Source organism: Aplidium turbinatum, chromosome 17 (genome assembly GCF_918807975.1).
Source record: "Aplidium turbinatum chromosome 17, kaAplTurb1.1, whole genome shotgun sequence".
Lineage (NCBI taxonomy): Eukaryota > Metazoa > Chordata > Ascidiacea > Aplousobranchia > Polyclinidae > Aplidium > Aplidium turbinatum.
The window spans coordinates 3,014,623-3,029,888 of record NC_137488.1 but is presented as its reverse complement, the minus strand read 5'-3'; the positions used below and the strand labels follow the sequence as shown (position 1 = coordinate 3,029,888).

General features: G+C 40.1%; 1 protein-coding gene across 1 annotated transcript in view; it reads left to right on the top strand.

The window, feature by feature from the left end:
- LOC145786373 (hydrocephalus-inducing protein homolog) overlaps positions 1-14,995 on the top strand; it is a 67,361-nt gene extending 52,366 nt beyond the window's left edge. Inside the window, exons 72-93 of the mRNA XM_082598019.1 lie at positions 1,441-1,601; positions 2,015-2,137; positions 2,454-2,618; positions 2,901-3,125; positions 3,585-3,723; positions 3,858-4,023; positions 4,306-4,453; positions 4,787-4,994; positions 5,319-5,561; positions 5,929-6,098; positions 7,091-7,289; positions 7,567-7,836; positions 8,208-8,377; positions 9,626-9,680; positions 10,089-10,253; positions 10,987-11,196; positions 11,384-11,547; positions 12,046-12,196; positions 12,496-12,726; positions 13,109-13,333; positions 13,732-14,016; positions 14,589-14,995. Coding sequence (XP_082454145.1) covers positions 1,441-1,601; positions 2,015-2,137; positions 2,454-2,618; positions 2,901-3,125; positions 3,585-3,723; positions 3,858-4,023; positions 4,306-4,453; positions 4,787-4,994; positions 5,319-5,561; positions 5,929-6,098; positions 7,091-7,289; positions 7,567-7,836; positions 8,208-8,377; positions 9,626-9,680; positions 10,089-10,253; positions 10,987-11,196; positions 11,384-11,547; positions 12,046-12,196; positions 12,496-12,726; positions 13,109-13,333; positions 13,732-14,016; positions 14,589-14,795 — 4,080 coding nt within the window. The 3' untranslated portion in view covers positions 14,796-14,995. The remainder of the gene's footprint in view (positions 1-1,440; positions 1,602-2,014; positions 2,138-2,453; positions 2,619-2,900; positions 3,126-3,584; positions 3,724-3,857; positions 4,024-4,305; positions 4,454-4,786; positions 4,995-5,318; positions 5,562-5,928; positions 6,099-7,090; positions 7,290-7,566; positions 7,837-8,207; positions 8,378-9,625; positions 9,681-10,088; positions 10,254-10,986; positions 11,197-11,383; positions 11,548-12,045; positions 12,197-12,495; positions 12,727-13,108; positions 13,334-13,731; positions 14,017-14,588) is intronic.
- The last annotated feature ends 271 nt before the right edge of the window (positions 14,996-15,266 follow it).

Sequence of the window (15,266 nt, the reverse complement as noted above, 5' to 3'; positions counted from 1 at the left end):
TCATATGTGAATTTGATGGTGGGATGAAAATTGTTTGAAGTTTGAATGAAATTGGTTAGAGCTTCTTCTCCTTCTGTCCATATCATGAAGATGTCATCAAGGTATCTGAAATATTTGAATGGTTGATTGATAAGAAGTCCTAAAAGTTGTTGTTCCAAATTAGCCATGAAGCAGTTCGCATATTTTGGAGCCATTTTAGTTCCCATGGCAGTGCCGTTAATTTGCAAGTAATGTTGATTGTCGAATTGAAAAGAATTATTTTTTAAGATGCAGTCAATAGCTTGTTCAGTGTGTTTAATTAATACTTCAGATGAGTTGATTGTTCGAAGGAGGGTGCTTACTGCTTGTATGCCATCAGTATGGGGAATGTTTGTGTAAAGTGATGTAACATCCATTGTGACGAGTAAGGAATTGTTGGGGACAGTATCAATTTTGTTTAACTCATTGAGAAAGTCTGTGGTGTCTTGAATATATTAAGGAATTGTAGATTTATTCATGAGGGGCGTTAAAAGAGAGTCAACAAAAGATGAAAGATTTTCTGTAGCTGTGTTGATACATGAAACAATTGGACGACCAGGGTTATCAGGTTTATGAATTTTAGGTAATAAGTAAAAATTGCCAGGTTGGGGTTTTTTTGGACAAATTACTTTAAATGTTTTATCAGAAATCAATTTTGATTGAAGCATGTCAGTAGCGACCATGATAACTTTTTTACTAATTTGAGTTGATATGTCTTTATCTAAAAGCTTGTAGGTATCTTGTTTGTTGAGTTGTCTGTGGCCTTCTTTAACGTAGTCATCTCGAGATAAAATGCAGGTACCACCTCCTTTATCTGCTGGTGTGATTATGATCTCCTTTCCGGCACGTTGTTTTAAATTGTTGAGAGCTTCAAGTTCTGTAGTAGTTAGATTGGCTTGGCGTAGTGTATCACTTGGCGGTTTCTTTAAAATTTCATGTTTGATTGTGTTTGCAAAGTGGTCTAAATCGGTGTTTCTTCCAATGGGTGGTGTCCAGAGGCTTTTAGGCCTTAAGTTAGCAGGAGGATCGATAGGATGTGAGGTATTACTGGGATCAAACTTACCAAAAGAATCATGAGAAAAATTGTCATCATGGTCATGAAAAAATTCTTTTAGGCGATACTTTCTAATAGCATCTGTTGTATCAGCGGCAAGTTGAAATTTATCCAATTTGTTTGGTGTAACTGTAATACTAAAGTTCAACCCTTTGTTTAATAGATCAATTTCAGATTTTGTCAAAGGGACGTTTGAAAGATTGTGTATCGTAGTAATCGGAAAAGAAGTAGGGTCAATTTTTGGATACCGGCGTCGAAATCTTCTACTGCGAAGTTGAAATTTATCCAATTTGTTTAATGATATTAATGATATGAATTTGATTTGTTCAATTTGTTTAATGATATTACTATTAATATCATTGTTTCAGATTGTGGAAACCGAACCTGAACCTGAGCACACAGTGGCAGAAGAGAGCACTCGACAGCTTGAATTACTAGTTTCAGCAAAAGTGGACTACGCCAAGATTCAGTGCGAAACGTCGGCCATCAACTTCAAAGATACGCTCATGTTCCAAACACGCGTCTTTGAGTAAGTGCTTGTTGGATTGTCAGTGGCTAGATGAGCAAGGCTGTATGGTTTCCTTGTTGGGTTAAAAACAGGGTATAGGTCAAAAAAGCGAGACAATTTTGTTAACTAGGAACCACTTACCATGGTTCAATCTTCGGTAAGGATGGCCCGTTTCTTTTCCATCGGCCGGCTTTCCCACAGCTACCCTCACCCAATTATTTACACTCTTGGAAGATATGAGCTTTGTTTTTCAACAACCAGCTGAGCCGGATACAGGACTAGGCAAGCCAAGCATACTACTAGACAGAACCATATCACTAACAACTTGATACCTGCTTCTTCATGCAGGTAATCTCTATAGGGTTCCACAGCATTGTTCAGTATTATGAAGCCAAGGAAAGTCCTTTCTTTATTTCTCCCTTTGTGTCTTTTAGGTTTACATTGATGAACGACGGCAAAGTTTCATTCGACTACTCCTGGCAGATGGTCATCGACGGTTACGTACCTCGTGGCTATGACGGAGATGCGAGGCCATCCACCGGCACGCATTCAGCCAGGTGAGTGCCAGATGATGAGTCTCTGAGGAATTTCTTGGCTTATGTTTGTATTGGCCACTTTTCACATGTAAATTAAGCCGATATCCAACACTGGCTGCATGGAACTCTAACACTAACAAAATGTTTCACTTGTAACCCATCAACAGAAACCTAACAAAACAACAAGACATCGATTTTTGTAGAATAAGCTACAACTTTATTTTATGACGTAGTAACGGGCGGTAGATCCAGTGGAGATTCGACCAATTCGTGGTTCTTTGTTTTGTTTTTCTTGAACTTTGCAAACTTGAGAAATATCAACTTGAATGTGCTCCAGGAGCGTTGGAATTGAATCATCGCTCCGTTCTATCGTCGACGACCCCATCGTGCCATTCTCAGTGGCGCCCGATGAAGGAACAATCAAGCCTGGTGTGAAGCAAACCTTCTCAGTTCGATTCTCACCCGCAGAGGTCACGGAATTCCACGCTAACCTTCTTTGCAGGTGATGAGTTTTTTATTTCTTTAAATACGAATTTTAAGATTTTAGCTTTCTGTATTTCAACACGGCCTTCATAAGAAACAGTGATAAACTAAATGTTGACGTTACTCAATCTCTGTTCAGCGCTTTTTAATGTCACAGAGAAAGATAAACTCATTTTGAATCTATTTGATACAGATACTCTTTCAGTACCTTTTTGTTGTTGAATTTATCAATAAATATATGCGGAGTTTCATAGATTCCCACAGCAATAAACAAAACCTTGACGTGCGTTGTAATTGACAGCATTGGCAACATGGAACCTGACCATGATGCCCCATCCATTGCCATCAGAGGACGCAGTCTGATGCCATATTGTCACTTTGAACTGGCGGACTCCGATTATATATCCGGATCCCGTCGGAATCCGGATCTTCCCGGTCCCGGGGACACCCCCCCAGGAGCCACCTTGGACCCCAACACGAGAGTTATTGAGTTCAACTCAATTGGTGTTGATGCAAAAAATATGAAGTAAGTCATTTTTATTCATGACTAGCCGTGAAGTGGCTGGTTGCTTGATCCAATTGCCGTTAAATTTTGCCCTTCTCTGTAACGGGAGCGCTAGCGGTAAATCCTCAAATCCTCATCTGGTTTGTCGAAGAACCCCACATTGGTCGATAGTGCATAGGAGGACGAGCTTTGAACCACTGTGGAACGGATTGAAGGGGTATATGGCCATCACTTCCTATCATTTCCAACCACCAGTCTGTGTTCAACGTCTAATGTCTTACATGGAATGAGGGGTTACAAATCGTGGGTGAGCAAATAAAATGGGCCGCCGGTGATAGTCGATCGGGCAGTTTGAAGTCTTTAATGATTTTATTTGTGTATTTTTTCGTATTTTTTATGTATCAAACCTAATTGTGACGATTTATAGGCTCTTATTCTGAGGTAATGTGAACACGGGTGTTAAGATCCCTATGTTTTCAGGAAATTCTGGATAATGAATCCCACTTCTCAAAACTATACCTTTCGATGGGTTTGCCAAGACATCCCGGATGCCAGGATGCCATCGAAGTTTACTTGTTTCGTCAAAGAAGGCCAATTGCTTAGCGGCAAAAAAATGGAGGTAGTCATCCAAATGTTCGCATTCAATGTAATCTGATCAGTTGTGTCTTGAATAGGTTTTTGAGTGAATCATCCAGCATCAATGTCCCTTAGCTGCAAATGTTGAGTAATTCCTATTACCGTGCATTGTTTCAGATGTCTTTCAGCTTCGTTCCTACAAAACCTGAAACTTGCGAGTCCTTTTGGAAGTTTATCATTTTAGAGCAGAACATCAGCATCCCATTCCTCCTAGTGGGACACTCCAATGAACCCCAGGTTGCTCTCAGCTCCTCCCACATCAACTTCAAGTCGCTCCTTGTCGGTAGGTGACGTTCTATTATGATTGTGGTAGAAATTTAAAGGATCAATCAGTGAAATACTTTTGTTTGCATCTGCCGTAATGGAAACAACCGTGCCCATACGCACTTCCAATGATGGATGAGTCAGTATAGCCCAGAATATTTCGCTATCTTTTGATTTGTTTCCACCTAATAAGAATGGAGGAAACGAAATTAGTACGTTTAATATTTGTTGTGTGGTATTCTTGTGAAGACTTTTACGTTGCAAGGGCGTTAAATTGTGCTTTAAACATTCCTCCGTTTAGGTCGTACAGCCACCGACTCTGTTTATTTGATCAACAATGAATCCCTTGGATTCAACTATGAGATTATGGAGGATTCTTGCCACTCCGAGGCTTACTCATCAAGTCTTGAGGTCTCCCCTACTAAAGGATTCCTAGCTGCAAACTCCAAGTAAGTCGCATGGTCTGTGTGCTGTGTTGAAGCTTTTCAAACGTCATCAAGTTAACATGAACGGAAGGGGGCTATCAACAACCATTGGGTGTTGGTAGAAGGACAGTCTTACCTGTTCAACCATGGTTTGAATATTCAATAAGTGCACCTGTTTTTTTCTGTATTTTGTCAACTTTATCACAAAGTAGATGTGAAATTTTTGTATCCGTGACGTACAAATAATAGGGTAGGCCTATTAAAACACTGCTGATTGTTTATATTGTTGTTTGTAAATCATTTTGTGACAAGTTGTTGCAGTCATTTTAAGCAATCTCGCATCTTGTGCGATTGCAGGGTAGCACTCCAAGTCAGCTACACTGCTAAGCAGATGGGAGAGGCAAACTTTAATGCGATTATCAAAGTGAGCCGCAAGACGAAGCCGTTGACGCTCAACGTGAAAGCGAGCGGGCACGATCTGAGTGTTCAACTTCTTTGTGAGAACTCTCAAGGTCACAAAGTGGAGCTATCCCCCGTTGGCCTTAATGCTATTAACCTGGGAGAGGTAAGGGGCGATTTTTGTGTTTTGAAAATCTTAAACATACTGTTGTTGATTAAGTTAAACCTCGATTATACGACCACCTTCGAGATCCATGCCTTGCTTGTGGCTTCAATTGACTTGGCCTAGCGCACCAGTTGGAATCGTTTGGTCGTATTCGCGGGAAAGAAAATTCGATGTCATTGGTCAAGAATAGAACTGCATTAAAAGCGTCATTTTTTGTACAAGATTTAAACGCATGGCCCTATATTGAAGACGGTTCCATTTTGGACAAAGGATTTTTTTTTTAGGAAATCTCATATCTCTTATCGTCATTTCATATTCCTGCAGGTTGAAATTCGTGAAAAGGCAGTGAGACAGCTACACCTTGTCAACAGCGGTAAATACAACTTCTCCTTCAACTGGAGCGTTGAAGAAAAAAGTAAAAGTCATAATCCAAACATTGTCAAGAAGCCAGTCATGACTGTGAACCCTGACTCTGGGGTCGTGACCGCTGGGTCAAGAAAACGGTGCCTGTTGATGTTTCAACCCAAGAAGCTTGGATCAACCAAAGTTCAAGAAGTTACTTTGAAGGTAAATTTGATGAGAGAGCATCATACGTCAACAATAACGACTTTACTGGGGTGTTGTGAGGTATCCAACCACAAAACATTTTTCTTGTATTCTTATGGTTAATACACAAATTAACCTTCATAAATGAATACACAAATGAAACTACCTTCAAAAACACTTCATCTTTTACTTGTTGTTCTTATTTTAGCAGGCCAAGAAATGTAGCATGTTATGGTTATGTTTGCCAATTTATAAAATTTTCTTACGTAATTAGAAAATATCATTATTGTGAGTCAGTATAGTTATTTCGAAAACCTAAAGTGACTTTAAATAACTAAACTCCGCAAAGAGATCCATCAAATATTTACCGATGAGAGGTTTCTGACAGGTACATGATGGACCGACTTACTTGTGTCATGTGACAGCCACCGGAGTCAACCCCGGATTGGAGTTTTCTTTCAACAGGCACAACTTTGGAGCTTGCTTCATCTACCGGGCAGGAATGCCGCTCAACACAACCACACTGCAGATCACAAACAAGGATGAAAAGGACATCAGGTTAACCAATGTCTTTGTTTCCGTGTGTTAGTTTGTGCGGTAAAAGCCGTAAAGTGTCGCATTGTGCAAGCGACGATGATGTCATGAGTGGTGTGACGAGCGTAAATAATGCTTGTGCAGTTTGTCAACTATGGTTACTTTCTAGCGACAGGCATGTCAAAATACTGACAGCAAGTCGCAATTTTCTATAACGGAGACCCCCGACCTCCATATCTAGTTCACCCTTTCCCTATTGAATCATTCCCGTTGTTCTTCAGTAGATTCTGATAGATGAAATTTCTTCCAGTGGTAAAGTAACCTTGTTGATGGTCAATAATATTCTTGGACATCCTGTGGTAAATTAAACTGATATGCAACATCATATTACGCTTCTTTTACATGCCAGTAAAGATGACATGCTGCTGCAAGTAATGCAACGCTTTTGTTTCGAGATCAAGCTTCATTGACCTCGGCCGAGCAGCGGGAAGCTTTTTTTTATTTATCTGTACTTTAAACAGTAAATACTATTTTCACTACAATAAATCCAAGCAGAGCAAATTCCACCAAATTTAGTTGTTACTTTCTAAAACCTCTACACTCTACAGCTTGTTTCTCCCTAAAAGCGGCGTCATATGAAGGTCCTTATTCAAATAAAATCTATTTTAGTTAATTAAACTCTATTTGAATAAGGATCTTTTGATGACCCCCTTTTTAGGGTGAAACAAGCCGTAGAGGTTTTAGAAAGTAATAACTATATTTAATGTATCTTGGAGTCTCCTACAAGTCAGCAATTGTGAATTGAGCAAGCGACAACTGAGCAAGCCATAACTTGACATGTCACAAGTCAGCAAAATGAGTTTGACAAGCAATGACCAAGCAAGTCCGACGTGAGCACATAACTCTCATTTGCTGACTTGGCAGTAGCTGAAATGTAATTGCTGAATTGTCGCATGCCGAGTTATCCGACTACCTACACTTCAAAGCTTTTGTAATCTTCATATCTTCACTTGCAGTGTGGAATGCCTCTACCACAACACAAGCCACCTTGAGGTTGCTTTTGTCGCCGCAGTGCTTCAGCCCGGAAAGAGCGCATCAGCTCAATTCACCTTCTACCCTCGTGACGCTACCACTTATGATGAAACAGTCACTTTCCTTGTCAACGGGCTGTCTAAGCATGACGTCATCATGAAAGGGGAAGGCACCGAAATGAGGGTAAGAATTTGAGCAAAATTGCGAGAAATATGCTAATTGAGGTCATTCCTTTTAACAATGTGCCATCATTAAAAAGTAAAAATCGTTTATTGATTTTTTTTAAGTTGTTTATGTGCTCTGCTTTAATTTCTGTTCTGGTTTTTATCATTTTTAGTTGCCGATTATGCCTGCATTGTTTTTTATTGATCTTAGTCTTTTTATAGTAACAAGTTAGCAAAGCTAGCAGAGATAACTGCGTGATGATTGGTTAATACTGAAATTGTTATGTTTATTTTAGGTTGAGGTAGCCAATGCCAAACAGAAGCAAGTGAAGCTCGGAGCGTTGCGTGTGGGGCAAGCTGCCAAACACCTAATTCCCATCATCAACCGCAGCCCCGCTGCTATAGCTTTGTCCTTGTCTGTTACCCCTGTCTCCCAAGCCCTTCACGACTCCACCGTCCTTAAAGTCTTACCCTCACATCCTTTCACACTGGAAGGCAATGGTGGCACAAAGGTTGTAGAAGTATTCTTCACCCCTAAAACGAGAATTCCTGCTTTCACCGAGGAGGTTCGTGAAAACAATTGTCTGTTGGTTTGTCATATTTAGCCTTACACACGGTGGTCTAAAAGCTGTAACTTACGTGGATGGGAAGACAAGGAAGGCAATTTTCTCAGATTCCCAGATACACAGCTGCATGCTGATGGCTTTGCAGCCTACAAGCCTTTTGGTTCATGGTTCATCACTACTCCTTGGTTTGTACATCAATGCGGATTTTTATGCAACATGCGTAACTTCGCTTATTATAGCTCAACTAGTTGATTTGTTTTATAGCTCAACGCAATATGCCAGTGTATTTGTCAGATAATGATTATGGGTGTCACTACATAAAAATAAATTAACGCCGTTTGTATTGTGACGCCTACAATTGTTTTCGACAGATCATGATGGAGTGCGCGGGGATGTCCCAGCCATTGTTCATAGTGACGGGAAGCTGCCAGGGCATCCAGATCTCCCTGGATCAGGACTCGATCCCGTTTGGAGCTGTGGTGCAAAACAGCCAGAACGAGCGACGGTTCATCATGCAGAACAATGGCGACATCGGGGCCGGGTAGGTGACGTCATAGGAAGCTGAGCAATCTATTTTAAGGAATATCGTTTATCTTTAAAAATTAAAATTTTTCGTATAGTTTTGTGGCTGTGATATTACTAGTATCATTTTCTTGCGTTTGAGGCCGCCGCAGGTCACGTTGTTATATCCAGGCACAGCACCCAGTGGATTGTGTATTCATCTAGCGTTGTTAGGTCCACACATCTATCTTGGGGCCGGTATACAGGACATTGATAGAAAATAGGGTGTGCACTGTGCACTTGTGCAGTTTACAAATTTGTGCCACGTACACAAGAAGGTGAGTCGGTGAGGCCCCATTGGAACATTTTACCATTGAAATGGTCCACCCGAGTTCGCAAGCGATTGAGCTCCACTCATTCCTTCCGAGGTAGTTCTGCTCCAAGTGGTGTATTGGTATTGGGAAAGACTGTGAATTGAACTGGTCTCGTACTTCTTTCCATTCACTGTTCCACACTTCGGAAATATGGAAGTTAGAGTTGCAGATAACTGCAGCCTGGCGGGAAAAGGGCGTCGAGATTCCAAGCACTGGGCTTTCATACGCATGTATATTATCAGTATGCGTATTCATAATAACGGTACCCGGTCATTTGGTCGACAGGACGTTTGGTCGACAGACATTTGGTCGACAGGACGTTTGGTCGACAGGACGTTAGGTCGACAGAACGATTTATTTTAGGGTTAGGGTTAGTTAACTAACCATAACCCTAATCTAACCCTGACTCTAACCCTAACCCTAACCCTAAAATAAATCGTTCTGTCGACCTAACGTCCTGTCGACCAAACGTCCTGTCGACCAAACGTCCTGTCGACCAAATGTCTGTCGACCAAACGACCGTGCACCCATAATAACATCCTTTAATGGCATTTCTACAGCATTCATTGCTCGGAGTGTATCATGAGACAAATAAACCCATTGACAACAATGATACGGCCAATGTTAATACAGTTCAGCAACATGGCCAAATTAAATCTACCGAAACTAGTAAATTAGTCGAAGGTTTATGTTAACTACCAACGTCAACGTCTTGGAGATGTTGAGATCTTGATTAACGTCTGTGGCAAAAATACAAAAGAAAAAAATGTATGTAGCTTAATGTTTCATCGAATAAGAAAGGTGTAATGTGCAGTATATGCACTACTTAAAAATTGTTAAAATTTTCTTCATAATTTCGCTCTTTGTTCAAACAGAAACAACAACTGTTTTTGAATCAAAATATTTTCTTTCAGATTCAAATGGGATTCTGCGAAATTTGCTCCCGATTTTTCAATAAGTCCAATCATGGTAATTTTTATAACAAGACGCATATGCTTTGATAGTTCCTCTGAATATATTCGATAAGCACTCTCTTGCTAAAGCATCCATCTAGATACTCATGTTTGTTTGGGACATTGTAGTTAAAGTTTAAAGTAGGCTATAGCATTGTAAAGTAAAGTGGATGACACTGAAGAATATAGAAATATCTAGGTCTCAAACAAATCTTCTGCCATCAATAGTTACTTGTTTACCAACAAAAGCATATTCCAAATCATCATATCACAGGAGGCGATGACAAGTGACTCTTGATGTATATCCTTGATGTTTGCTTTGCGATGTTAGGAAGTGTTGCAACGTTGCATAACTGTAGTTGTGTTGTGCTTAACAAGCAACGATTAGTGTTTCCATTTTTGAAATTTTTCTTTCACTCATCAGGGTTATATCAGCCCTGGCATGGAGGTGCCATTCACTGTCACTTTTCATCCTCTTGAGCTGTCCCAAGACATCCGATACGACTCGCTCAAGTGCAACATTGAAGGAGGGAAGGCATTAAAACTGACACTGACAGGAATGTGCGTTGGAACACCGCCACTCAAAGAGGTGCGGGATTTTTGAAAACTATGATACTTTTTGTTTAGAAAACGTTGTATGCATTTACCGTCCCTTTATGTTTTCATCTTTTCTATGTAACTTGAAGCTACATTCAGTGATCATCATCACCATTATGTTCCTTCCTCGTATTGAGGATTGGATACGCTGCGCCATTGTTCTCGACCATGAGCATTTTCATAACTTAATTTTGTCCATTTAGTGATGTTTGATGTCCAAATCATTCTTGGTCTACCTTTGTTTCTTTTACCGTTTATCTTTCCTTCTATTAATGATCTTTGTAACGAGTTTTGCCTTAATGTGTGTCCAAAATACTTTAATTTTCTTCTTTTGACTATTTGTAAGAGAATTTTGCTTGAATTAAATTTGGATAATATTTATCGTTAGTGATCTTTTGTTTTCATGAAATTTTTTGTATGACCAGAGCTCGAAGGCATCGATCCGTTTTTCCATTTTTTGTGACACTGTCCAAGTTTCAGAGTTGTATAAAAGGGTTGACCAGATGGGAGGTGTGAACATGAAATTCTAAGACGGATAGAAATTGCAAGAAATATATTTGGAAAAATGAAAAATGTTTTAATCAATCAAAGTTTAAATTTATCATTTCGTCAAAGGATATTAAAATGCTATGTCTGGTCAAGTCAGTGATATTTTGGAAAAAATTCAAAAAAGTTCAGAAAAATTCTGGTCAAGTTTTAGACTTGAAACTTTGATTCTTCTCTAGGTCGTCAACTTCAATTGCCACGTCCGTAGCAGAGACATCCGGAACATTATGGTGCCAAACCGGTCCAATCAAAGGTGGAACCTCCAACCAACCATAGACGGGGAGTATTGGACCGGCAATGACGTTTTCGTGGTTGAGCCACAACAGATGAAGCAATATGAGATCACATATCGTCCACTCACCATGACAACGGATGGCAAGAAACATCAGGTATTATAGTGGTGGTTGCTGGCAAGTTGTTTTGTCTAAAGTTTGAAATGCTTAAGATTACTGGAACAGTAACTTATCTCCTTAGTGAACTTTCACTTGGACTTCAGAAGTTGTGTTATGGTGCTGTAGATAAAGAAAAAAGTTCCAACTTAAAAGTATATGCTCTTTAATTATGTTCCTCGTTCAGGGATCGGTATTTCTTCCTCTTCCTGATGGGGGAGGTCTTCTATACAACCTCCAAGGACAGGCCGACCCGCCCAAACCCATAGCCAGTGTTACCAGGGACGTCCCATGCAAGACATCCTACGTTGAACTGCTCTCGCTCACCAACTGGCTGCGTAAGCCTCAGAGGTGGGGACTAATCGGTATCAGGAATATTTTACAGATTTTTTTTCACTTTTTTTTATGTTTAATTTAAATGTATTACAAGACCCGAAATATTCTATATCATCGAAAAATATTTTAAAATCTACTTGCATAGCAGCAGTGTCTGCATCAGTGCTTTCTTTATATATCAATGCGGTCCACCAGTTGCAGCCATGATTGTGTCGCAATTTCGTAAGTGTTGGTACATCAAATGCTGTAGCTGGTGCTTTTCCCACAGACACCTTGACCATAAAAACTAAAAAAGTTTGTTCAGTGACAATTTTGCTTTTATTTAATTGAAAATATTAACGGTTTTAAAAGAACAGCTTGAGTATTTACTTTCCAGAAACCGACATTTCTATCATCATGACACGATGAGCTAATCTACCATGTAACTATACACCAACATAAATATATAACTAATCTTGACTTATGATGTCACAATGTGATGTTATGATTCTTTGCATATTCTCGATGTTCCAGGTTCAAGGTTACAGTTGAAATGATCAAACCGGACAAACTTGACCCAGGTACCACCCTGAAGGGGTTGGACTACATTGACGTACCAGGCTCTATGAAGAGAGATTACAAACTCAACTTCTTCGCCCATAAGGAAGGAACTTTTGGTGCCAAGGTCGTCTTTATGTACAATTTACATTTGTGAATGTGTAATTCTTGTTATTTTTTACAGATTTTATTGCACCTTAACTGCAATAGTTGATCTAAGTGAAGATTCTAGTCTTGTGGATTGTTCCCTAGCACTAAATATCCTCTGGATAGTAACTGGCCAATGCCAAACAAGTAACTGGCCAATGCCTCAACGAAACAAAATATCCTCTGGATAGTAACGTAGCCTGAGAAATGGTCCGAGTTAGTCAATATTGGTAAACAGCAAGGAGCAATTCGTGTTTTAATGAGTGTAGCTTTCTTCAGGTTGTTTTCAAGAACGAGCGAACCGGGGAATACCTGTTTTATTACGTCACCCTCCGCGCCACATCACCGGGAGTTATGGGGACGATAGAATTGACCACCCCTGTGCGACGGAGCGCTCTGCACACCCTCAAAGTGGAAAACCCACTTTCTTACCCAGTAACCTTTCAAACGGAATGCAAGATATTTGACATCAACCTGCCCACACAGTTCACTGTCCCGCCTAACTCTGAGGCAAGACCACTTTTGTGTTGCATTGTGTTTCTTACTGTTAAGTTCATGTCTGGTAACCCGCAGTTGCGTTTCTTAAACCTTTAATGTTTCAAATGTAAGATCGTGACGTTATCGGAGGCAAAACCAACGGTTGTTTTGGCGGTTTTTGACAAAAAAATTGATGAGTTGAAAAGTAATCAATTTTTTGTCGCATCAATAGACTTTTATTTACTTTTCCGCAACCGTTTCTGGTTGGTATTATATTTTCCGCATACATTCACTTCCTCGAAAATCTGTGATGCAAGTTTGCTTTTTTTGTGCTAACCAACTGCAAGTTCAGTTCGGTATAAATGACCACGTGACTTGTCATGGTTGTCAATCACAGCACTCGCTTCTTCTACAGGGCACTTGCATGTTTGAATACCAACCTTTGAGAGTGACCGAAGCAGTCGGGAAGCTGATCCTGACCAATAACGACCTCGGCAGCTACACGTACGACCTCGTGATGAAGGCGACTCCAGCTTGTGCTGAGAAGGCGACTTACTTCAAGACAGCGCTTGGAGGGAGTCAGACCTTGACCATCAAGTTTCAGAACCACGCCAGGCAGAAGACCGATTACACTTGCAAGGTAAGCGCGACAAGGGTCAGCACCACCGAGTAAAAATCAGTTAACAGATACCAAAAAACTTTGGTTAGTTTTGTGATGTTCAGTAAGATGACCAATGTGTTACGTCGAGGGATTGAAATAAATGCAAGAGTGCACACTTTCAGTGCAAATCGTCTTAAGTCATATCATGTCATGGAATGATACGTCGGTTTTTAAAAAGACTCTTCTTAAAATAATTAAATGTTTATAGTTTGATGTGCCTGCGTTTTGCGAGGTTACAATCGAAGACACACGTTGAGTTGTCTCTAAATTTCGTCGAGTTTTCGACACCGCGGGGCTTATCACCACTTCACAACAGCATGAGCACACGATTATTTGAGGATGACGTGACATTGACAAGTTGTGTGACTTCTTGATAGATCGACAGCACCGAATGGACATGTGAGAAGGCCATCACAGCAGCGCCTGCGTCATCGGGCAGTGGCACTGAGGTCACTTTAGACGTCACCTACGAGCCTGTCAACCTCGGCCAATCGCAAGCTACATTATCGGTTACCTCAGTCATTGGAGGCGAATATTCGTTTCCCCTTCAAGGCAAATGCGAGTCCCCGAAACCCCAGGGTCCATTTGTGGTTCGTAACAAGTCGACGACATCAATTCCATTTCGCAATGTATTCCCTTCCACCACTCAATACAGTGTCCAGGTACACAACTTTGTTGCGTTTGCTGTGTTGTGACATTTGTTTTGCGAGGTTGTACATCTCTCTCTCCTCTCTCTTTCTCTCTCTCTCTTCTCTCTCCTCTCTCTTCTCTCTCTCTCTCTCTCTCTCTGCAACTTGATGAGTCTGAGCTTAATTTGAGAATTAAGTTAGAATGCCAAACCTTCCATAAAGAATGAAACATAATGCTAATGCACAATGCACACTATTGCACAGTTTGAATTAGTTTCCGATCAACACGCCCTTCCTTCGGGTGAAGGGGTTTGTTTGGCCACTAGGAGAACATTTAACATTGTCGTTGTAGTCTTGAAGAAAATATAGCAGTAACTCACTTAAACATCTTAATAATAGTCTGTTTCACCATAGATGGGAGCTAAAGAAGCTTTTAAAAAAGGTGGAAATTGTTGTAGTCTTTTGTAGTTAAAATAGAAGTAATAAATATGCGGCACAATCGTATGAAGTCGGTAAAGTTTGTATCGATTTCTGACCATTACAACGATTCGTTCAATATTTTAAGAGCTTCTTTAAAATAACGTGATTTCTCAACGTTGTTCCAGGTTGACAATCCGTTGTTCAGTGCCAAGTCCATGGAATCAATTAGAGCCAAAAAGAACCACAACATTACCGTCTCGTTTGATGGGGCTAGCCAACCTTCTTCCGTTATCACTGGAAAACTGACCCTGACCTGTGCCCGCTCGACTGGTGGAGCTACTACTTGGGTGTTTTACCTGAAGGGTGTTACCCCCGAACAAACACTACTCTAATCGATATTCTTGATTCCTGTTATGACAAGTGCTTATTTGTATTGTTTCATTTTGCTCTTTTATAGTTTTTGACTATTTGCTGTGATTTTGAAACAACTGTGCTGATTTAGCAACCAACCTATCATGTGTCGTAGACTAGATTTGATTTTTTCTGTCAACTTGCACTTGTTGCAATTATGTTTGAAATAAAATTTATTGCAAAGATAATTTGTAGTTGTTTAACAACAAGGATGATTGCTTTGCGCTTGCCCAGCCAAGTCACTTATTTACTTAAATTTACACTTATTATTTACCCTTTTTAGCCTCCACTTATTACACAGAGAAATAAAACAGAGTAACCTTAGCGGGTTTAACATAGGCCTACTTTTTTTACACACAAAAATATAACAATTAAAATAAACTCAAACGTTTTCGACACGTACGTGTGTCCTCATCAGGAATTAAATCTGCAATATACATAAAATGAAAAAT